Source organism: Cololabis saira, chromosome 16 (genome assembly GCF_033807715.1).
Source record: "Cololabis saira isolate AMF1-May2022 chromosome 16, fColSai1.1, whole genome shotgun sequence".
NCBI classification, from domain to species: Eukaryota; Metazoa; Chordata; class Actinopteri; order Beloniformes; family Belonidae; genus Cololabis; species Cololabis saira.
In genome coordinates, this window is record NC_084602.1 from 28219555 (window position 1) to 28243539 (window position 23985).

At 42.4% G+C, this 23985-nt stretch overlaps 1 protein-coding gene across 1 annotated transcript; it reads right to left on the reverse strand.

Moving 5' to 3' along the window:
• Positions 1-22448: 22448 nt before the first annotated feature.
• On the reverse strand, positions 22449-23108 carry LOC133462167 (nucleolar and spindle-associated protein 1-like). The gene has a single exon (XM_061743307.1). It carries the CDS (start codon positions 23022-23024, stop codon positions 22449-22451), a length of 576 nt encoding a protein of 191 aa, XP_061599291.1. The 5' UTR covers positions 23025-23108.
• Positions 23109-23985: the final 877 nt, after the last annotated feature.

Genomic DNA, 23985 nt, shown 5'->3' on the forward strand with positions numbered 1-23985 from the left:
CAGCTTCACCACCTGCACGCAGACAAGCGTGCTGATGAGGAGGGGCTCAACGCGCCGGGGTCAGACACAGGAAGCGGAGACAGCAGGTGCACTGTTATCACCTACATGGAAAGGTAATGAAGCCACATCACAATCAGCAGGAAATGAGGCACCACCGCTGAGTTGGATAGTTTATTCTACAACACCGAACAATATTTTAATTATGTATATGGGCCTGTATATGATAAAAAAGATTGATAGTGGCCTCCGAGTCTTTGACACAATCCGTCTGTTAACCTGTGTGCCTGGCAGTTGTATCCCTTTTGTTTATGAGTGCTCCACAGACTCAAAGTGGTGTGAAATTTACAGGCGCCTGCTTTGAAGAGGGGCCAACTGCTCTCTGAGCAGTAAAAGAGCCACCTGCCTCGCCTCACCTGCCCTCCTGTGAGGGCTTAGTGAATAAAAACTCCCGAGTTCCAGACGCAGCTAGACCATGCCCGGTAGCAACTGTATAGTGAAGCACACCTTCAAAATCCTCCCAATTTTGGCTCTTGCAACAGACAGAAAAGAAGATATAAAGAAAGAGAGCTGTTTTCTTTTCAGTGTCTCCCCTCGTCTAAGTCTGGGGTAAGCCCGCTAATCCTGCTTGGTGTGATGACTCACGACGGGTGTGGCCAATGTGTTCTCAAAGATATCTTTTCCACAGCCTGAATATCAATAGGAATGTTTATGTTGGCTTTGTGAATCGTGTTGTGCGCCATTTATTAGTTTCTCATAGCTACTGAAGATCCTCTTCTTACGTATTTACATGCCTGACACATCGAAAAATTTGAAAAACATGTGAAAAATGTGTGTTTTTCTCCACGTTTTCACGATTTGGAAGTGTTGTGTGGGTGGGTGCATTTCCAGCCTGCACGTTTGTGTATGTCTGAGCGGGAGAGAATTGGTCCGGTGTCCCACCTAATTGTTATTGCGCCTGTGTTTGGCCTGGAGACAGTCAATAGGAATCAGCAGAGAGCCCGGTGGTGCTGGTGGAGGGGAGGGGTGTTATGGAGAGCTGTGTCTCCCACTTCTCAGTGTCTTAGTTGTAATGCATCCCTCCACTAACAGGGATCAAGGTATTAGGGATTCAGGTTATTTGTATTGATTTTATGTGCTGTCATGCCGAGGCTCGAGGACGCCCTCATATTTGTGGAAATTGCAAATTCCACCTCGGAAATGTCACCAGCGTTTAATCTCTTCTTGAGTGGTCAATATGGGACCCTCACTCTCGTCCGACCACGTTTATTAAACAGAGATCAAGCGTTCCCACGGTTACCATGACACCACGCGCCACAGAAAGAGATTGGTGCAGAGTGGATGGTAACATGGGAGTGAAGAAGTTCAATTTCAACATTAATAACTTTTGATTAGATCTGTGTCAATGGTTAGGAGATTGTAGATGGATAAAGAGAGTTGACTCTGGATTAGGTTCTGCACAGGGAGGAGTATATCATCAGAATATAATCACACATGATTTTCAAAGATCTGCAGAATTACTTTGTGTGCTGTAAGTCTATGAGATTCACAATATTGTTCATTTATAGCATTTTTTTGTGACTGCAGTATTCAAATGTCCAGATTGACAGGAGAACTGCTCGTCGACTAACTGAGGTCCGTGTCATTATTCTATGAGGACTCCTCAAGGTTTGTAAAAGCAAACTGCTTTATAGCATCGGCCAACATTTGCATGCCATTATCATCTTTACTTTATCCGTGTCATAGCAAATGTTTCTCTTTCTCCACTGTTTACTGGAATGGCCGAGCCACCCTCCTCTCTCCATTCACCACAATCAAATTTACTCTGGCTTGAGTACACGTTTAGTGGGGACCATTTGTTTGAGGCAAACACTTAGGGTCCTCATATGTCATTGACCAGTGTCCACAAATATAATCCTATCAAGTTCAATCTTAGGATGTCCTGAACAATTGTTTCCCTAATGCAATAAATGAAAATAATCCCATCTGCCGTGGTTTAATATAGAGGAGTCCTCTTTTCTGGAGCGTATCATAAACTTCCCGACTTCCTCTCTGCGTTACTTGTTTGAGCGGGTCTGGAGAAAGTCGTTGGTGATTTTGTGACTGAATGAAGTCGGACTGTTGACATAAAACCACGCTTTTAAGTATTTACAGTAGAGGAACGGCACAGCTAACAAACATGAACCTGCTGGCATGCGCGAACGCATCCTTTCTTTCTTGTTGATAAACCCCTGCTTCTTCTAAAAGCCCTTAGTTGACATGTACCTACAGAGAAAGCCTTAGCAAAACAAGCAGGACCCTTGTAAATATGCAGTGCCCAACAGTGGCACACGCAGTGTTGGCTTACATACTGCTAGTGGTGTTTTTCTTTTTACCTCCAAATTTGCTCGGAAAACTAATCATGGTCTGATAAAGCCCATGGTAAATATGGGAGAGATTGACACCCACATGTCAAAGTTTACATAGCCAGACCAAGTGTACATATAGGGCAAGGGAGCCGCGGGACCGACTGGGACTCAACTGGCCTGACCTCGACGAGTCTGCGCTGGGAAACAGACACTTTTTTGAGAGAAGCCATAAAGAAAGAAGATTACCTCGTCAAAAAAGATGACTCTCTGAAATTAAATTTTACATTTGCATGCTGTGGATTGACAAAAAAAAAAAAAAAAAACACAAAGTCAACAGCAAAACTGGCACTTGTTCTGCAGCCTGCCATGAATAATAAAGTGCATTTTGGTCTATCATTTAATGTGACTGTAAAGCTTGCACTTGTTATTTGAAATACATTAAATTAAAGAGTGTGGACGGCCTCCTTCTTGCCAGCTGCTGTCAGCTTTCCAATTGCTTGATAATCCACAGCAAAGACAGTCCTGCTAACGGAAAAGGTTAACCCTTGACTGATGTGTCTGATGTTAATCTATAGATCAATTAGGGAGAGGCACACTGGGTCAAGCTACAGATATTGCAGTGGCTATTAGTTCCTCTATCTGCCATTATTACACAGTCACATGCTCAAACATTGCCCTGGGTTGGTATGCTAGGCACAGATGCCTAGGGTAAACAGACAAGCCTACAAGACTTGCACAAAATATTGATCTGACAGCAGATGGGAACCTTGATATCAGCCCTTCGGTTTTATGATATCTCTATGTGTTAGTGCAAAATGTTTTTGGAAAAATATTCATAGCCGGTTTAGCCTTGAGTCAATCCATTATTTGGAATCCGGATGACTATTTACATTATTTTTTTTTCTTATAATGATCTATAGATCCACACAGAGAGGGATTTTGCAAATTGTACACATCTAGTTAAAAAGATTATAATCATTTTCATTTGATCATCATATTCCATCTGCTGAAAACAGATTCTCAGACTGAAGGGTTTTCACAGCTTTAACACCCAAATTACTTCAAAAATTATAAAACATTTAAGGCTGGAGAGTCAATTCTCATCTTCGGTTTGCATTTTAAGACACGTTTTGCATTCGTTCCAGTCTTAACAATTATGCTGCTCCACAGTAATCCAAAACTCAGAAGCATTTAGTCCTCTCAAAATACCAAACAAAGCACGAAGCACTCGCATCAGCTTCTTTTGTTGCATTAAGCTGCATCTAATGGAGGGAAGGGCTGTCAGTGAGAAAAGATGGATTGAAATTTTCCATTACCTCTTTGAAAGCTACCCTTTCAGTTCCAGTGAATTAGATCAATGGTTAAATGACTAAGAGGAGATGAAATGATACCTTGTCTATCAGCTGGCTGAAGGAATATAGTTCGTAAATCCTCTTACTTGGAACCTGAATTCATAGATATTTTGGGTGATCAAAATGGCTCACGCTGGGAAAGATGTCAACAGGGTTGACCCATTTATTAGTGAGGGCTGGTTTTTCTTCCCTAAAGCTGGCAATAAGATTGAAACACGACATCATACTGAAAAGATGCAAGTGCTCTCAATGGTTATGAATAGGCACTCCCTATATATGAAATTTCCATTTCATGATAGAGTTCAGGAGGGTCACATATTTCTTCGGACTCTGTGTATGCAACAATGCAGCCAACTTGTCTAAGTAACGCTGATGGGTAATCCAACATTCCTCAATCCTAAAATCTCTGGATCATCACAGCAGGGGTAAGGAGGCATATTCATGACTAATTATGTTTCTATATCTTGCTGCTCCGCCTCTCTGTGTTCACAGCTCCATGGGGATCAATCACTCTGAGCTGCCTGGCCAAACACCATTGACAAGGAAGACGCAATGCAATCCTGGTCCAGCGCCTCTATGGCATGTCACCATTCAATTAGTCTTGGTCAGCGGGAGGCGTGATTATTCCAAAATTAGTGATTATTTCCCTGGGTAAACAGGCCAGATTGAGGTGTGTCATCCCTTGTGATCCTTGCTGGTCACTGGGTCTCCACAAAAGGGGGCTGCAGTCTGCAAAAGAGGTCAGGGTACAGAAGACTGCTTCCCCTGAAAGAGCATCGCTCTACCCCCTTCTCACTGCCAGAACCTGCGGCTCGACTCAGCCCTCCCTGATAAAGTGGTATTTCCCGCATACAAAGGAAGCATCGGGCTTAATCCTCAACCCATGCACACCCCCTTCTTTCTTCCCAGCAAGAGAGCACAATGAGCGTGGACTTTGTCTTAATCCAAAGGTGGGCTATCACAGTAATCTGATAATACACGCTGATCAAAGTCCATTCAATGCTAATCAGGACAACAGATCTGCATTATGATCTAATTAGGGGCAGAACCAGAAGTGAAATGCCAAAGAATTGTAAATGGTAGAGGATGGTGCTGAAATTCTGGAGGAAAACAAAAGGCTGAATGTAATTCTGTGGTATAATCCTTGTCAGAACTTGCCAAGGAAAAGTAAATAGTGGAGTGTTACATGAGTGTTGAGTTAATTTAAGATTTTAGAAGCCTGAGTTAAAATTAAAATTTTATAGGATTTAACACATTTTTATAATAAAGGCTAAAAATATATATACATGTATATATTTTAAACTATGATGTGGAGTGTTGTTCGTTCAATTTTCTTAACAAAGGCCACTCCTGAGATAAAACAAAATAAATAGGTTTGATGTGTAATCTTTTTTTTTTTCTTTAATTTTTGGACTTGTTAGTATGCTCAATTAGTCACGAGCTACTAACAAAGCAACCAAATTAATTACCCACTTGCCTTTCGGAAGTTGTTGTTCTCCTTTGGGAGGCACATCAGTCACGCCTTGCCTGGAGAGTCATCCCCAGCAACTACTGCAAATGTGGGTGGCCATGGCTCATTCAGAACGGCACAATACAGATCCTACATTTGGATAATCTAAGTCTACTACAACAAGGCTTTTGGCAATAGCTAATCCTATCAAAATGGACTCCTTTTGGGAAAAACAACACAAACAAGTGCCCACTAACGACAGTGATGTGTCACGCTTGGAATCCAGGGAAGACAGAAATCGGTGTGCAGTGAAAAATTCCTTTTGCGACTGCCGACATCCCTTCCACCTGGCCCTAAAACAACAGAACGGTTTTCGGATTCAGTCCTGTTTAGATACTCCTTAGCTACGAAAATAAAGGCCAGATGTGCAGGCGAGAGTCTCATGTGGCTACATGTAGGCTGTTTGTGTGTGACGACGAAAGGCAGCCTTGTCGACAACCACTGCTTTTGCAAGCCGACTTTCCCTTTCAGGCAGTATACAAAGAAAGGTTTAACCCTTCAGTTCTGACAAAATGTGCGAACATCGCTGAAACTACGAGGTGCAAACCTGGCAAAAAGTCACTTAAATGAAAATGTGAGCGAATATAAAACATCCATATCATGCTCTTTCCAATATAAAAGCTTGGTATTTCAGTTGCAAGCCTGTGCAACAAAGCAGATTACCTGGATTAATTGTTGTACAACATTGATGACTTCAAATGAGTCATATAGAAAAATTGTTGCACAGACAGAGAGAAAGACAGCCCAACATTTAGGTTAAACCCCTAAGCAGCTTTTAAGTTGTGTGCAGTATACATTTTGTCCTGTGTGGGTCAGTTCAGAGCACTGCCCCCCACTCTCATTTGCAGCCCAACTCCCACACACAGGGAGGAACAAAAAGACCCACCTCAGAGTGGCCCTATCAATGTCACCGCTTTTGTGTAGCAGTCTTTCAGGGTACATGAAGTGTCTTTAGCCACAATGAGATCAATAGCACGGCCAACTGTGCGGCGGCTAGCGGCAGCAGCAGCCGCAGAGGAGCTACAAGATAAAGCTGATCAGACCAGACACGTTGGCAGATCTGTATCTTTGATCTACATGTGTGCATTTTGCTTTAAAAAGGGAGAACTTTTTAGTCCAGTGTCTCTGTTACGTTTGCTAAGCTGGAAATGGAATACAGCAGACGAGGTGCGATATTGATGGGGCATATCTCCATTTAGATAAAAAATGTCCCTGAGGACCTTTCAAAGTTTTCTGTTTACTCTGCTGAGCTGGATCTTTCCCGTCTGTGACCTCAGTCAGCCTATAGGTACACTGGCTTGGACAGGTCAGTTCCATTGATTTCCCATTCCCTCTTGGCACAATAAAGACTGTCAACGAGCCACTGAAATGTGTCCTTGACTAAAATGTAATCTGTGATGTTCTATCACGTCTACTTTTGAGCTTTCAACTCAGTAAGGGTTTACTTGTGTTGCAGTGCTCCAGAAAATAAAGTTCATGTCTAACTGTCCATTTTTTTCCCCCCTGTGTTCATAGTTTCCTTCAGTAATAGCGTGAACTACAGGTGATTATATAATTATAAATAAATGGAGACCACCATGTTAGACTTTACAGGTTTCTCTTGTTTTTCCCCAGCAGGAAAAAACGCAGAAGCCTAATTTGCCATCATCAGCTTCTTTTGTTCAAACAGGGACTGGTATTCGAGAATAATCCTCCTTCCATAGATGAAATAGTGTCTCAACAGGCAGCGGCAAGACTCTGTCAAAAGCTGTTCCAGGGCTGAATCTTTGTGAGATCTGTAATGGTCCAGGCTGAAATATGTCATGTTAATGACAAAACAAGTGATTTAAACTTACCACCTGGCTTTTGATAAAGGCAATGTGCAGTTAAACCCAAGCTAAGCTCTTAAATGTGTACTATTAAACTTAATTCTTTCCTCTACTATGAGACCCTGTTCATATATATATATATATATATATATATATATATATATATATATATATATATATATATATATATATATATATATATATATATATATATTAGATTTATTAGATTTATTTGGTCTAACCAAATTTTTTCTAATATTTAGGAAGACTGAAATTGGTACAACATAAAAATACAATAGTTGGCTTTGCTTTATATTCAGCCTCTAGTTATCCTGCCAAAATGCCAAGCATAATGTCATGCAATATCCGACAAAATGACCTTAATTTAAAGGGCTGCCATTGATGTCAACACCAGGTAAATACCAAGTTGCAAATGTGCATTGATTGTTTAGATGCTCCAGGTGACACCACGCCAGCAGAGAGAGAACTTTGTTTACCTCTCAAATTTCACAGAATGTTGAAGCGGCACTAAAGAAATTATTGACATATTGCTGAAGTGTCAGTGCTAAAAGGAAAATTGGAGGGTAAAGATTACATGCCAACGTACACTCTCTTAAAACGTGTGGGTTTTTTTTTTATTTTGAAAAGAAAAATAAATCCTGAATTTAAATGTTTGTGCTGATTGATGTTTGAGTTATGAGAAAGTAATATTCATGACACAGCATTCAAATGAGTTGAGCAGTAAACAGATCTTGCTCAGGCATCCTTGGTATTCTTCTGGCTGTCTCAGCAACATCCAAGCCGGCCAGTGAGGTGCAGTTCAATAAGGAAATGAGATGCTAATTATTCTGTACATGCACTGCATATTATTGAGACATTATTCTGCGTACTAATCTCGACTACGTCTTTGTAAACTAAAAAGTCCAAACTATTCAAAAGAATTCTTTTGCTGTGAAGCGTCGTTAGAAAATGGAGATAATATTTGGAATGCATTAGGTCTGAAAACAGCCTGTCGTGGCTGACTCTAAAGGGTAGCCTAACAGATGTTAGTACTAATGATGGAGAGAACAAAAAGAAGCCTCTCTCTGTTGTGTGCAAACTGCCTGGAGAAACAAAAAATGAATCCATTTACTTCAGACTGTTTACTTTGTACTTTTAGCTGTAAAAGGCGAAGAGAAAAACAAAACAAAACAAAACTTAATTCACAAGGTGCAGGAGCCAAGGCCTCAGCCTTCCCTTTCACAGGCCACGTTTTTTCAGCTTTTTAAAAACTCACATGCCAAGCGTCCTGGCAGCCAGCACTGACAAGAGGCAGGAGAGAGAGAAAAGATGGAGCGAGGAGACAAAACCGAGCACAAAAACAGTAACATCTGCAGCCGCTTCCAGCCAGACAGTTTGATGTGAATAACTCAGCACTTTGTGCCCTGACCTTGGCGAACAAAGGGGGGAAGATGCCTCGGGAGTGGGGTGTGATGTCCCGGGAGGTGGGTGTCCAGTGAGCACCCCTGCCCTGCACGACTCGCTGTGCTGGAGTTATTGTCCCTCGGCAGGGTAAAGAGGTGCCATCGGGGCACCCAGGCACCACATGCCACTTGGACTGTCATAGTTGCGGCACAAAGATGGCCGCTTGACAAATGAAGCAGAGCGGCACAGGAATAAAAACATTATTTTCAGAGTGGTCCACTGCTGGGATGCCTGCGCCATATGAATGCAGATCAGGGTTAGGCAAATAACAATAGAAGTGCCTTTTAAAGAGACTGGTAAATGTAGAGATAAATCAGAGCAAAGGGGAGTAGATGAATATTTATCATCCTGCCAGAGGATGCTAATATGTATACAGATTTATTTCACCTCAGTCCAAAGTTAGAAAAAGGCAAATTCCTCCCCATCAAATCAAAGAGAAACGCAACAAAGCCACTGTGTACTTCAAGACTTAAATCTTACAAGTTCCTAATCCTTCTGAAGTCCACACGGGACCTTTGGTCTCCATGGCAACAGCAGTGCATTCAACCAAGTGATTGCCTCCAATGAATTTCAGATAAGACAAAATGGAAGTGAATTGATGTGATTTTAATGCAGAAGTGAGCGGTGGAGGGGAGGTCCACTCGGTTCATATTTGAATAAAGCAAACAGAGCAGACAAAAGGCTGACAGCCGTAAATGACATTGTCAGTACAAAAATTATCAGCCAGTTTACAATCTGTTTGCTCATGTAGAACAAACAGAATGTGTGTGGCATCCCGGGCTTTGTGAACGGCAGGACCGGCAGCCGGCGGCGAGAGAAAAGCAGATATCAGCTCCCCCTGCAGCCCTGCAACAATTAGATAGCAATTTGACAGGCACACTCAAAATGTGAGGTGGTTGTTCTCTTCCAAGGGCACCTCCTGCTTTTTTTTTTCTTTTGGTTCTGTCAGAAAAGGGAAATACATAATTGAAGTATTGAGAGAGAAAAAAAAAGAAATATTGTGCAACCCGTGGCCAGTGGAGATGTGCAGGGAGGGATATCACAGACGTAGTGACACATAAACATTCCAAACACGGGAACCTCAGTTTCCTAGCGAGACCTCAGATCTAGGTCTCCCCTTCTGCCTTGCCCTGCTTTGGTGGAAGGGGACCGGCGGGGAGATCCTCCTTAAACACAGCCCTGTTCACTTCCCGCTGCCCTTTGTTGCATTCTGTCACTTGTTTTGTTTTGAGCTTGTTAACTTCTCTATAGCCACAAGGACAAGCAGCAGCTGGTGAGCTTGCGGTGGGCTGTAAGACATCAATTTTATCCCCCGGACAAGGAGGGAAAACAGGCCAGGCTTGCTTTCGAAAACACCTTGACCTTCTCACTGTAATTCTGCCTGACGGTGAAGCAGCCGCAAAGGTGTTAAAGGATGATGAGCAGCATCACGCGTTTTGATAATCTAGCACAGTATTGCCATTTTCAAAAACAATTTTAAATTCATTAGCATAAAGTTAATTCACAAGCACACCGAGTCAAGTGAAAGTTCCTATTGTTTTCACATTATGGGTGAAAAGATGCAAATTAAACTGAAATGAATGAAAGGCGTCAGTGGGATTTTCCTTGCAGCAAAAGGTGCAAATTCAACTGAAGCAAATAAAAGCTCTCTGGAAGACATTCAGCCGCAGCAGAAAAAAGTTGAATCTCCTCTTCCTGGCAAGCAGAAGCCCAGTTTGAAGAGGCTGTGGCCTTGTGAATCACAGCTTGCCTGACAGATCTGAAAGCAGCAAAGTCAGCTGATTGCTCTTGATACTGTGTCAAACTTCTGATCTCAGTATGTCAGTGAGTTACTTGATATTCATCCCAAGATTCTCCTCTCTGTTCTGCGAAGCCCTGCTCTGTTCTCTGGCGGTGGAAATGCCGTTTAGTCTTATTAAAAAGTTGTTTGATTAGCCGGCCCTGGAATGGAGGCTGTGGAAAGGTCTGGCAGCAGCAGATAAAAGCTGAATGATAAATAGGCGAAAAGCCAGCCGATTGCCAGTCAGCCACTAGAGCATCAAAACACATCCATTTCTCAGCAAAGTTGATCCAATTATTGTCAGCCACTCACAGATAGCTACTATGCTTTACTCCTTTTCATTCCAGGCTAAATCGCTCTTCCCCTTTTTTACCGATACGGCAATCGGTCATAAAGGGCCAGCCATCATTAGGGCTGTTTGAATTGGAGCCCTGTAGTGTTTGGTTAAGAGGGTAAATGCAAATTTAATGAAAGAATAAGGCAACATTTACATATCAGCCTCAGCTCACATGGGGAGGGTAAACATTCTGTTTATCTCAAGTGTCATTTTATGATTTCAGTCGAATATAAAGCCGACCTTGGACCAGACAGTGTAAAGACCAGGGAAATTTACTGTTGTTCAAACAAAATTTATTCAAGAAGAACTTGTCAACAAATCTTATAACTCAGCAAATAAAACAACTGAACATTTCTGCAAGAAACAACTAAGCAATTGCTTGTTTTGAAGTTTTTCTTTTTAAATGTTTTTTTCCTGTATTGTAAAATAAAAGGTGATCATACTTTATTACAGCAACAGTTTTCAATTATGAAACTCTTTGTTTGCCAACGCGGAAACCACAACATTAAAAAGTGGAATCATAAAAAAAAGATACAAAATACAATAAAATACAGTTTAAATTATGCACTATTTTGCATATTTCTAAAGCTGACTTGAATAAAGAAGATGTATACACATGCATATAGTTTCTTACGGTCTTGTGTCGACATGCTCGTGTGGAAGTCACTGATGTTTTTCATTAAATAATTAATTGTCTTTTCCAGAAATGTATTTTTCAGCACTTTAGAAGCAAATCCGGAAAAATCTTTTCATAATTAACAACATACTTCCATCAGATCTTCCACAGAAGCAGTACTTCCTTTCTGCATCGCCTCAGATCTGAGGGGGCTGTTAAAAATAAGGCAAAACACTGCCATCTATGGCTACGTTCCTAGGACTGCTGAGGTCCTGTGCACCAAGCAAAAAGGCAAGCAAGGATTTCATGGGAAAAAAAATGTATGTCTTGATATTTGTAAATAAGATTAATAAAAAAAAATTATAATTGTAATCAAAAAAATTGTAAACACATGCCTGACAATTCTCAATCTAGTAAATTAAAGAAGTGCTCTGGAATAGGGTTAACACCAAAGTTTTGTGCACTGCCCGTGAAGCCGACACATTTTTGGCTTCCGAAAACAACAGATTAGACTGAAAACTAGATTTTCATCCAAATGGGCATCTGGTGGCCATATCCTTTAAGCAACACAATTCGGCACAAATCAGGGGTTCTGTCAGAGCTTTTCGTACCACCTGCTGTGTATCTTCCCCTCAAAATGATTGAGCCTGCCTTTATTGTCTCAACATAATTTTATCTTTACAAATTATTGGCCAAAATGAAACACACATTGCACGTTCTTCCTTAAATGAGTACCAAAAAAGTATACTAGTTTCATACACTGCATGCTGGAAGAATTTACTGTACATTCTAGGGTAGATACTTCATATCAAATACATTTTGTTGGCAATAAAAAGACATATCAAGACTTAATTTTGACTGCGATTCAAAAGCGCATTAAGGCACAATAATGAAGTGCATATAGCTGCCAGACTGGGGTAGCAGGTTGGCGATGAAGCATAGAAGAAAGCCAGATGTCAGGGCTTCTATAGCTTAGGCCTTGACCAGGCCTACGTCTGCAGCGGCCCTTTATGTGGCTCTCTGTATGATGCACTGGTCCCTTATGGGAGTCCCGAGGCTTTACTGGTGATGAGACGTGATCTGTCCCGTCTGTCACCTCTCTGCAAGTTATTCATGCGCCATCCATATACTTAGTCCTCCAAGGATTCTAATCCCTGTCTCCCGACATGGAGTACAGGCAGGGAAGCAGACAGGCAGGCAGGTTGCAAGTCTGTTCAAAAGATGTATAACACGCTGAGCATGACGGAGCATTGCACATTTGCAAAGATTTCGGCAATGGCAACAGCATGAGGCTGCAAAAGAGCTTGCATGAGAAGATCCTGATTCTTGCAATAATGTGAAAATGCTTGAATGCAGGATGCGGGAGGAGCTGCATTGCTGATTTCCCATCTGGTATCGCAGCTGCTGGGAAACAGGTTAGGACAACAGAATAGCAGTCTATATTTTGACTCTGCAGCCAAATTTTCCTTTTCATTTCATATTAGTCAGTCATTCTATAGTATTTTTTTTAAGATTCCAAAGTCACTGATTTTCCATCCATGTAAAAATAATTTATACCAAATCAGAAAATTGTAATATGCATATAGTGTTGGACTGCGTTTTAGGAATTTGAAATTTACCTCAGCATCCCTGTGTCCAAACGCAAGAGTAAATTTGCTCAGGACGTCATCTCCTGATGTTTACAAACAAATACAGAAGAGTTTATGTAATGCATTTATTTAAACAGGACCTAAGAAACAAGCAAATAGATCATTCTTAGGGATTCTTTGCTCTGCAAACACACCTATGATAGATTAAAAGTTGACAGTAAGCCAAAGGTATCAAGGTAAACTCAAGCTGTGATTGACATCTGAAAGTGGTTTCCCTTTGTACTCCGTGTGTGTGTGTGAGGGAGAGAGAGAGAGCAAGAAAAGCCATATATAAAGAGGTTGAGCAAGTCTCGCTGCGAGGCTCTTGTTTTACCTCCCTCCTTCCTGGAAGCGCCATCAATTTACTGGGGACAAATTGACCACTCCCTTCAAGGATCAGCACAAAAAGACTGGACTGGGACAGGCACACAGGGTTCACCTCAGGCCTCATTAATCAAGTGTCATAGCTGTGTGTGGATGAGGTCAGATTTGGGTATGTTCTGTTGCAACTACTAGGTCACATACAGGGCACAGGACAAAACACAAAGTCTTAACAATCTTAACAATGCGAAAATTCAAAATGTTTATTATTGTAGGTGTTTTCTTGTTGAACGATTTGCATGTTAGTCAAACTGAATCTTTATTGTTCGTCCTGTTCGACTAACCTGTTTGTGGCGTGGAGTAATCCGCCTCTGAGGTTGCATGGAGGTCTAGGTCGTCAGTGCGTGTGTGCGGCTGTGTACCTGCGTGTGCATGTGTGGGACCACCTGTGCGATGGAAGGAGCCAGGGAGTTTGGAGCCAGAGTGCACTCTGTCAGTTGCAGTTTGATTTGTCACTCAGCAGAGCTGGGCTCCGGCTGAGTCACTAAGGAGGCCACACCCGTTTTCATCCATCTCTTTCTCTGCTTTTCCCTTTTTCTTCTCCCTCCGCGGAAGGTGTATCCAAGAGTTCACCTCTCGGCCAGCAGTGTTGACACACATACCTTATAGCACGTGGCAAACACTCATGTCTATCAGTGGCTTGTGTGGCGCTGCAGTTTGTAAAACTCAATGTAAACGTCTCACCTTTTGTTTGTAAAAGTGTCAGACATATAACTGTATCTCCTTCAGAAAAAAACATCAGAGACAGATTTTAAAACATGCTGATATGCTACAAATTTGACTGGCCAATACTAGACGTTGAATGTTTCCAAAGATTGCTTTTATTTTTTGAGTGCACACCTACCACTGCAGAGCACGGCTGTGCATGAAATGAGAGGAGCAAAGCACAGGTATTAGTAAAAGCCACATCTGAGCAGCACCACAGGGAAGCAGGTGGCAGGCTGTAGCACGCTCTGCGAGAGAGCTGAATGGATGCTGAAGCCAAAAAAAGATCACAGATGCCTGTTTATAATATACATCCTGCCTTTGAGATGATTAAAAGGTCTGGTTCAGTAGCTTGAAGTGCCGGTCACGCTGGATGGCAATCTATACGTTACCTGGTATATAAGCAAATAAAAATAAAATACAAAAAACTTAGGCGAAATGATTTGAAATTGAAATTCAGGATTAGTTTATAATTTGATTTAAAAAAAATGTTTTTTTAAAGAATAGACAAGTTTTGCATGCTGCTACGGTAGGTATTAATTTGTCCCATCTACAGGAAATGCCGGCTAGAAGGCTGGTGAAGTACTATGGATGGTAAAATTCCAGATTCTTGTAGAAACACACATATATATATATATATATACACACATATGTGTGTATGCCCGAATAAAGGACTTTCAATTTTAAGGTTTTATGTACAAGGACAAACAAACAAACAAAGAAAAAACTTTCTTCACTATGTCTTGAAATTAAGGAAATAAAAAAAATGCAGATGAAAAACAAACATCTTACACTGATTAATTTTCTCTGGTAGTTTCAGTTGTAGGTGTGCACAGGATAACTAGCATATAGCACACCAGACTGCTGATTAATTAAATTAATGAATCCCCAGCAAGGGTGAGTGCCTCTATAGCAAAAGTTAATTTAACTAGTCACAAGAATGTAGGTGTTTGCTAACACACACACACACACACACACACACACACACACACACATATATATATATATATATATATATATATATATATATATATATATATATATATATATATATCGGAAAAACGTTGGCAATGAGCTTACAGAGGCAGTTATTGCTATTTCTAAACAAAGAGGTCATTTCCAAACAGTTTGGAGTCCATCATTCTACAGCGAGAAAGATTAGATGCAGAAACATTCAAAGTAGCTGCCAGCCGTCCCAGATGTGATTGTCTCAGCTAGTTCATCCCAAGGTCAGAGCATTCAACGCTCACAGACGTTACTAAAAACGTAAGGCCAACATTTCAGACTCTTCAGGCCTCAGTTAACATGTCAAGTGTGAATATTTATGACGGTGCAATTAGATAAAAAGACTGAACAAGTACGGCTTGTTTGGAAGGACTGGCAAAAGAAAGCCTTTGTCCCTCTAAAAAGAACCTGGCAGCACGACTTTGATTTGCCAACCTGCACCTGAACAAACCAAAAGACTTCTGGAACAATATTTTCAAGACAGATGAGACGTTTGGTGAAAACCATAGAAAGCATATTAGCAGAAGCTGTTAAAGGATTGTAAAAAAAGAGAGGGAGGGGTTGTGATTTGTGCTTGTTTTTTTGCAGTCACAGGATGTGGCTTTGCAGTCACTGAGCTGACCATGAACTTCTCTGTACACCAAAGTATTTTAGAGTCAAATATCTGATTATCTTTAATGTAGATGAAGCTTGTCTGAAAGCACGTCATGCAACAGGACCTTAACCAGAGGGAAAAACTTTTATTGTGGGATCTTAAGAAAATTGAGCCGGCAAAAGACAACTGAACTGAAGCAACATTGTTCCTCTGCCACAATGCGATACTATGATGTCATACAGAAAATAACTACTTCAAGTTATTTCTGTTGAAGGTGGTTCTAAAAGCTATTTAATTATGGGGTGTACTTACTTTTTAACTTTGTTTTTACCTTAACAATGGAACAGTGTGAATTGTGTTGTTGGTCATCTGAAATTTTTTTCGTCACATACTCGACCTATCGAACCCACATGGCTAAAGCTAAGTGGGAAAAGATTCTGATTCTACTGATTCTACTTTCTGAAAAGTATTTATATTTTAAGGATGAAATCCTCATCGAAGAAGTGATGCAATATGGTTCTTAACTGAGAAAACAAAAGAAATGTTCAAAAACTCTTGACGGAATTTACATTTTGAAGTCACTACAATGGTTTCATTCATAAAGGCTTCGAGGGCGTGGAGCAATACATGACATCAACCACATCAAACACCTGATTAATTGACGATGTGATGCCAGGGGGGTACATCATTATTACTGTACAGTAAGTTTCGTTCCTCTTAATTCTTCCTGAACCATCATCCCACGCAGTGTTGCAGCAAACTTTATTCCAGTTCAGAGATTGGCACAGACAGAAATCCCACCACTCCCTTCTAGTAACAAAGCACATCTATCTCTACCAGAGCAGTGCAACAAAGGGATAAAGCCTGTCTGCGCTTATGCTGATGGGAGTCAGAGGAGATGTCTGAAACCTCCAGGTGAGAGTTTCCCATGACAGAGAAGTCTTTGAAGGCAAGTTTGGAAGCTTTAGACAAATGTGTGAGATTTTCTTTTTTTTTCATTTTTAATTTTTTCATGTCCACTTCTTACATGTTTATCTCTAAAAACATTTTAGTTGGTTTAATAAGAGTAAACAAAGGATAGGACAAATACAAGGAAAAAAAACATTTTTTTTGGTGAGAGATTCTTCATTTTAATATAAAAAAAGAGTTTTTCCCAGCTGTGGAGACACATGAAGCTGCTGCAGTGAGCCGCCATTGATACGGTGGACCAGACAATAGGTGGGTGCTACCCAGTCACATTCCTCGCATGCCAGCCCGTATGTCAGTGACCCTGAAACGGAGCCCACTTACCCAATTAGGGTCATTAGTGTGAACCACTAAGTGCCCCAGTCACACATGGCTGCAAACCAGGACCACTCTGGTATCGCGGAAAGACCCCAAGCAAATCAGCAAAAAAAACGGACAAAAAAAACAACATGTGAGTGTTTTCACCCACTGCTGAGAAAACCATGAAGGCATTCAATGGTTATATAGTAGTGGGGGATTTTATTTTCTCCCACTTTAAGGGGAATGTGTTCAGCACTGAGGTACAGTACTCAGTGAAAAGCTTTGTTTTTTTTGCAAAGTAAGAAAATTCACTTTTTGAACTTATGAGAAAGTACATTGAATCTATTCTGACAACTAAAAAGACGCCTAACTCCTGATGTAAGGGTTCCAGACTGACAGTTATGGCAGTTGCTTAATTGCTTACCGACATATAAAATGGCAGACCGCAAGACTGACCGTGCTACAGGGTGTTTTCAAGTGCACGGACCTGTGAAACACCCTGTAACCACCGTTCCTTGTCAGATCATCTGCATGAGCTTGTAGGTCTTTTATCATTCTTATGTCATATGGAAATAGATAGTGATTCCGTGAATTATATTTTACTATTCCTCACAATAGTCATCCCAAGGATGGATACATTTTAAATCCAGCATTTGAAAAGGAAAGCTTAGCATTTGAATCTGCGGTCACATCTTTTTATGTCCCGTCTCTGGAAAAAATATTTTGACGTTAACGTTTAGCAGCTGTTGTTGCTCATTTGACTCCTAATTTGGTTAAACACTTAAAAAGATGCATCGAAACACCCGTTTATGGATATGAGGGGAATGATGTTGATGAGCCAGCATCATCAGATGCAACTGGTTGTTGCAAGACAGCTGGGTTGCCATTGTCTGGCCTTTTGACATCTGCAGCACAGGTACTCATGCTTAGACACTTATTTGGATGATAGTACACCCTGCAACGATGCTTTAATGATAATTCTGCAGCATTTTCTTGACTTTGTTAGTTGGTGCTGCTGCAAAACTGATGCTGTTTTGCTTTGAGCTCGCTGTTACAATCACTTTCATAGAATAAACATTGAAAACTAGACTAGACTATTTTAGTTTGAATTATCGCACAGAGTTAAGTTCACAGCACAATTCTTTAAGGTACATAGACCATGTTTGTGGTCTGAGTCTCGGTGCTTTGCTCTCTCCCAGCCATGTGCACCTGCATCCACTTCAACCATCAACAGAGGCTCTTTTTTATCTTGAGATAAGACATGCTGAGGGATTTGAAAGGTGTCAGTGTGCAAAAATAATCATTCATCAACTTTCACATTTAACAAACAATAAAGCAAAATGATTGAAAGAAAACTGTAGAAAGGGAGATTAGCACCGAGGTTGCTGCCAGGCTGCACTCTGCAGCTGGCAGTTGTGCAGACTCTCCAGGTTTAACACATAGCAAGTTGAGTCACCTAGCAAGGTGTTAAAAGGTGCGAAAGCCCATATATAAACAAATGGAACCTCCCTGTGCACTGTACAAACACGTAATGTTTCTTAATAATACAAGTGTCAAGACAGAAATTAAGTCGGCAGCTTGTAATCTTCAATGGATATTGACAAGATGGGAAAAAATGCAGAGTGCACATTCACACTACACTGTAGTATGGTGAAATACTTTCATTAATTAGACCATAGGCATATTTGTTTTGCGTATAATGCACACCTCCGAACTTAAAATTGTCAAAAGACTTTATTAGCACTATATTTACTGATAGAAAACTCTAATCCGATACCAATGTCAATAGATTCTCTAATAACACAAGTCAGGTAGTAGAGAGTGAGTGTACTCAGTGCCTTTCGTATGTTTGTTTGATGAGTTGTCTGGCTTGTAGTGTCTGAAGCCACTCATCTCACTCTCACTGTCATAAAAAGGCTGTTTGCACAAAGATCCTCAAACCTACCGCACATCACTCTGAAAAGTAGAGCACTCCAAAAGCTGTCTGTTTATCTGTTGATCTCAGTGGCATGTTGGTAAATCACAGCAAAAATAATCAGTTTGCCCTGTTTGTTCAACCGCAAAGCCAAAAGCAGCCTCTGCGAGACAACCAGTGTTGTGTACAATTCCAGCTGTGATTGCCTTGCAAAACATGAGCCATATCTGCTTGATGCAAATTTCCCTGCTTGGATGCTGCAGGTGATATCACTCACAGCATCGGATTGTAACTCATTAAAAAAAAAAAAAAAAAAAAATCTGTTCTTTAATTTCAAAATATTCCCAAAGATATGTATTTTTTCATTAAAATAATGTCTTCAAAATAAACATCAAGTAAAAAGATGATTTAAAATCTTATAGTGATCAACACTGCCCTCAAGTGTAACTTTTATACAGTTGCATGTTTAATTTGACTTAATATGCTATATTTTTCTCTGTCAAAACACACACACACACACACAGACACACACACACACACACACACACACACACACACACACACACACACACACACACACACACACACACACACACACACACACACACAGAACTAAACAAGCACTGCACATTATTATTACCAGAGTCATAGGCAGTGTTTGCCTGCTATCGCTAAATATGATCCCTGTTATTGTCTTATCGTTGTTCCGACAGGTGGTTTTACCTGGATGCGGCTGGGAAGCAGGCAGATATGAAGGGGATGTGTGCAGCAATAAAGCCATAACTGGCTGGTTGTGAGGGGGATCTCACTGTTACCTACAGAGCACCACCTGCTAGATGTGAGGACTCCTTATCACCAGCTGGCTGCTGTTTTATAGCACTTCTTTTACAATGGCTGTAATTAGCAGAAAAAGTCACAAGGAAAATGGAGACGTCTCGGTGTCTAGACGTGCAATATCAACTTCATATCAGTTAAAACAAGCTTTAGTCTGATAGTATTACAGACTTATCTTGAGTATTTTAGTGCTTCAGTGTAACTTTGGCCATATTTTCAATTCTGTAGCACCATCTTGTGGTTAATATGATGTATTGCAACAGCTCCTCTCCCAACAGATCTGTAGGACATTTTAGCTTTTACCCATACTTGCCTTATCCTGTTCAGGGTCACAGGCAGGTGGCTGGAGTCTACCTCTGCTGTACTGAGCAAGAAATAGTGTATACTATTGTATTTGGTGACAAAATTAAAAGAATAAAAGTTGTTGCCCAGCTTGAGTACAAAGGGCTCTTGATAAAAAGCCGCGTTAGACATTTTTGAGTTTTAATGGACTCAGACCTAAGCTTCAGCAACCACATTGAGGGTCTGACTAAGATGGTTTTTAATCACCTAAAAAAATATAAAGAGTCAGTGATCTGATGTCCAGAGCAGAACTAGATAAGCTCATCCATGCCTTCATCTCCAGCAGAGTTGACTATCGTAATGCTCTTCTGTCAGGTATTCCCAAAAAACAACAACAAACAAACAAAATACAACAACTCAACAACTTGAACTCATCCAGAATACTGTTGCCAGAGTTCTAACAAGAACTAGGAAAAGTGAACACATTGCTACTGTTTTTAGATCCTTACCCTAAAGAATAGACTTTCAAGTGTTGTTGTTAGTTTACAAATAAATAAACAATATTAGGCCAGAATACATTTCTGATTTTCTTGTAGAATACAGACCAGGTGGGTCCCAGGTAGTTCAGAAGGTTAAGCGGGCACACCATATACAGAGGCTGTTGCCCTCCTGCAGGTTCAACTCCCAGCCTGTGACTCTTTTCTGTGTGTCTTCCCCTTGTGGCTACCCCATGATTCCTGTCTAGCTACTTTCAAAATAAAGGCTGCTAGAGACACAAAAATATCTGTGGCAGGGTGGAGGATTGGGCGTGGTTTGCGGGGAGCAGCACACAGGTGGCGCTTGGTTAAGCTTATTGGGCACACCTGTGAGCAAAGGGTTCTGCTCACAGGGGACACCGAGCTGCTGAAGGGGCTGGTTCACCTGTGTCTGGGTGCAAATAAAAGAATTACGAATTCCTCCACGAAACCCCGTGTCCTCTGTCCTTTCTGGTGACCCCCAGTAGCACGAGGTTGCTACAGTGGCACCCAACGTGCGACCCCACAGGATAAAGGAGGAATGCGGGGATCGGACCCTCGAGAAGCTGGCGCAGGTGCTGGCGAACCTGGCAGCCCTGATGCAGAGCCAGGCAGAGGGGCAGACCGCAGCACTGGAGGCGCAACAGCCGGCAGGCCGTGAGGCGGAGGCTGGAGGCCGCCAAGCGCCGGCTCCGGAGGCGGTCCTGGACGCACCGTTCCTGGAGGCGGTCCTGGACGCGGCGGTTCCGGTGGTGGTCCTGGACGCGGCGGTTCCGGAGGCAGTCCTGGACGCGACGGTTCCGGAGGCGGTCTTGGATGGGCCGGTCCCGGAGGCGGTCCTGGATGCGCTGGTCCCGGTCCAGAGGGACCTGGTGGCCTCAGGCACGGGGGCTCAGATAGGGGTCCCTCGCCTCCTCTCCCGCTCCGAGGGGGGGGGGGGTTGGCTAGGCCGGATGGTCCCCGGTCTGAGTCGGGCGATGGGGGTGTGTGGCAGGGTGGAGGATTGGCCGTGGTCTGCGGGGAGCAGCACACAAGTGGCGCCTAGTTCAGCTCAATCTCTTCACCCTGCCTGGCTATTTAAACAGCGGCTGCACACCAGCAAAGGGTTCTGCTCACAGGGGACACTGAGCTGCTGAAGGTGCTGGTTCACGTGTGTCTGGGTGCAAATAAAAGAATTACGAATTCCTCCACGAAACCCTGTGTCCTCTGTCCTGTCTGGTGACCTCCGGTAGCACGAGGTTGCTACAATATCTAAAAAACAAAAATACACAAAAATACACACCATGTAGGACCCTGAGAGGCCCAGGGAGGCTGTTAGAAACCAACAAGGTGAATATGCATTTAGCTGCTATGTTGCGCACAGATGGTATAAAATGTACTCCAACTCTAGACACATTAAAGTTACGGTAGATGGAAAACACTGCACAGAGCACTGTTTTTACTTATCTATTCTATGCTCTGTTTTATTCTTTTTTCCGTCAAAATTTATTTTTTAAGATTTTATTATATAGTTAATTTGTATTATTATGGTCTTTTTCCATCATTCTTTCATGTCAATGCCTTTGTAAAGCACTTTGAATTGCCTTTGTTTCTTAATTGTATTGTATTGTAATTATACATATAAAATAGCCTGGCCTTGCACTTTGAACAACTTTGACGAACATGCAAACTTCAAACAAGAAGACTGTAGTGAAGTTTGGTGGGTTTATGGGGAGAACAGGAGAGGAGCAGCAGCAGTAGTGCTGCTGCAGAGCCCTGATTGCCTGAGTGGCAGCACCTGTGTGGCAAGAGGTGAGCTGCAAGAGGTCAGCTTTTAAAAGAGCTCAGTCAGTGTGGAACGGTGTGTCTGGAGAGGAGCTTGGTGATTGCTATTGGGCTTAGCCCAGCCAAGCGAACTGTTTCTGGCTCAATTAATCCTGTGCCCTAGTGGTGTGTAGTGGTTGCCAGTGTTTGGTTCTTCCCCAATTCACGTACATGAACAGTAAGCAGTGGGGTAGTCCCGCCCTTGGAGACTCCGCTGACTTATCCTGGCTCCTTTACAGGTTCTGAAGCAGGCTGCCTAATGAAATGTTCTAAATAAAGATTGTTATTGGTAACACCTTCCTCTGCCTCATTTGTACCTAAAGGGACCGCCTGAAACATTTATTACACTGGTGGCAGTGGTGGGATTCAGCGTCATCCTCTTCTGCTGGAGTCCTTGGTAGCGAGGGATCCTGCCCGCCTTGATCACTCTTGCTGGCTTTTCTGTTTCCACCGGAACAGGAGCTTCATCCTTCACGTCAGGCTGCTGCTCCTCGCTGGAAACTTCTGAAATGCTTCCAGAGTCCTTGTCAGAGGACACCTTTCGCTTCTTCGCACTGGTGCATGCCTCTTTGTGAACCTGTGGTGCTTCTGCGCTGGACTTGGCCTCAGTGACCCTCCTCTTGGTGCCGGGCCCCCTCCCGCGCCGCGTGTTCACAAACGCACCGCTGCCGCAGACTTCTTCCTTGGGATTTTCCTGAGCAACATTTTCCTCATGTGGGACGGTATCACCATCGTGTCCCTGCACTTCCTTCTCCTCCTGCTTCTCCTCTTCATAGTGCTGTTTGATGGCTTTCAGGAGTTTATCAGCCTTCATATTCGCCTTCACCCCGAGCTCCTTAGCGAGGCTTCGCAAATCCGCATACTTCATTGAGTCCAGGTCCATGTTGTCCCAGCTGTTTATTCCGCTTTATGAAAGAGGTGAACTCAAACACAATTTAGTTTTTCTGTGAGATGTTTTCCTCTTTTGTGTATCCAAAACCACCGCCAGGCGAAATGCGGCTAAACAGGTGCAGGTAGTGCTCCCAAGTTCTTTAGTCCCTAAGGTGTTGAAACGGCTACACAACTCTGTGACGGCGGGTCATTTGGGTATACAGAAGATGCAGGCCAAAGTCAAGGACCGCTTCTATTGGCCCGGCTGGTTTAACGATGTGAGACGTTGGTGTAGAGAGTGTAAGGATTGCGGCTCCCGTAAGTTGAGTGGTCCACTGCCGTGTGCCCCCCTTCAGTTAACAGTTTCAAGGCCCTTTGAATGAGTGGCAATGGACATTTTGGGGCCATTGCCAGAGACGGCAAGTCGTAATAAGTACATCTTAGTTATCGGGGATTATTTCTCTAAGTGGACAGAGGCCTTTGCCATCCCAAATCAGGAGGCACAGACTGTGGCTAAGGTTTTGGTGGAGGGTTGGGTCTGTCGACTGGGAGCCCCTCGCACCGTGCATACAGATCAAGGGCGAAATTTTGAGTCTATCTTGTTCAAGGAAATGTGCCAGTTGTTAAATATCCAAAAGACCCGAACATCGCCTTACCACCCGCAGTCTGATGGGATGGTTGAAAGGTTTAATCGCACCTTGCTTTCTATGCTTTCCCTATTTGTGGAAGAAAATCAAATGAACTGGGATGCACTCTTGCCATATGTGATGTTGGCATATAGGAGCAGTGTTCACTCCAGTACTGGATTTACACCTTTTTAAAGTGGTGTTTGGGCAGGAGATGGTGCTTCCCCTAGACATCATGTTAGATGTAGGGGAAAGGGGAAGTGCTGTAAACGTGACAGACTATGTGTCTCGGTTAAGGGACACATTGTCGACAGTGTTTGGGGCAGTAAGAAAACACCAGACCAAGGC

Bases quoted from the DNA above. Each gene is read 5' to 3' on its own strand.
- LOC133462167 (XM_061743307.1), bottom strand. From the start codon at position 23,024: ATGGACCTGGACTCAATGAAGTATGCGGATTTGCGAAGCCTCGCTAAG.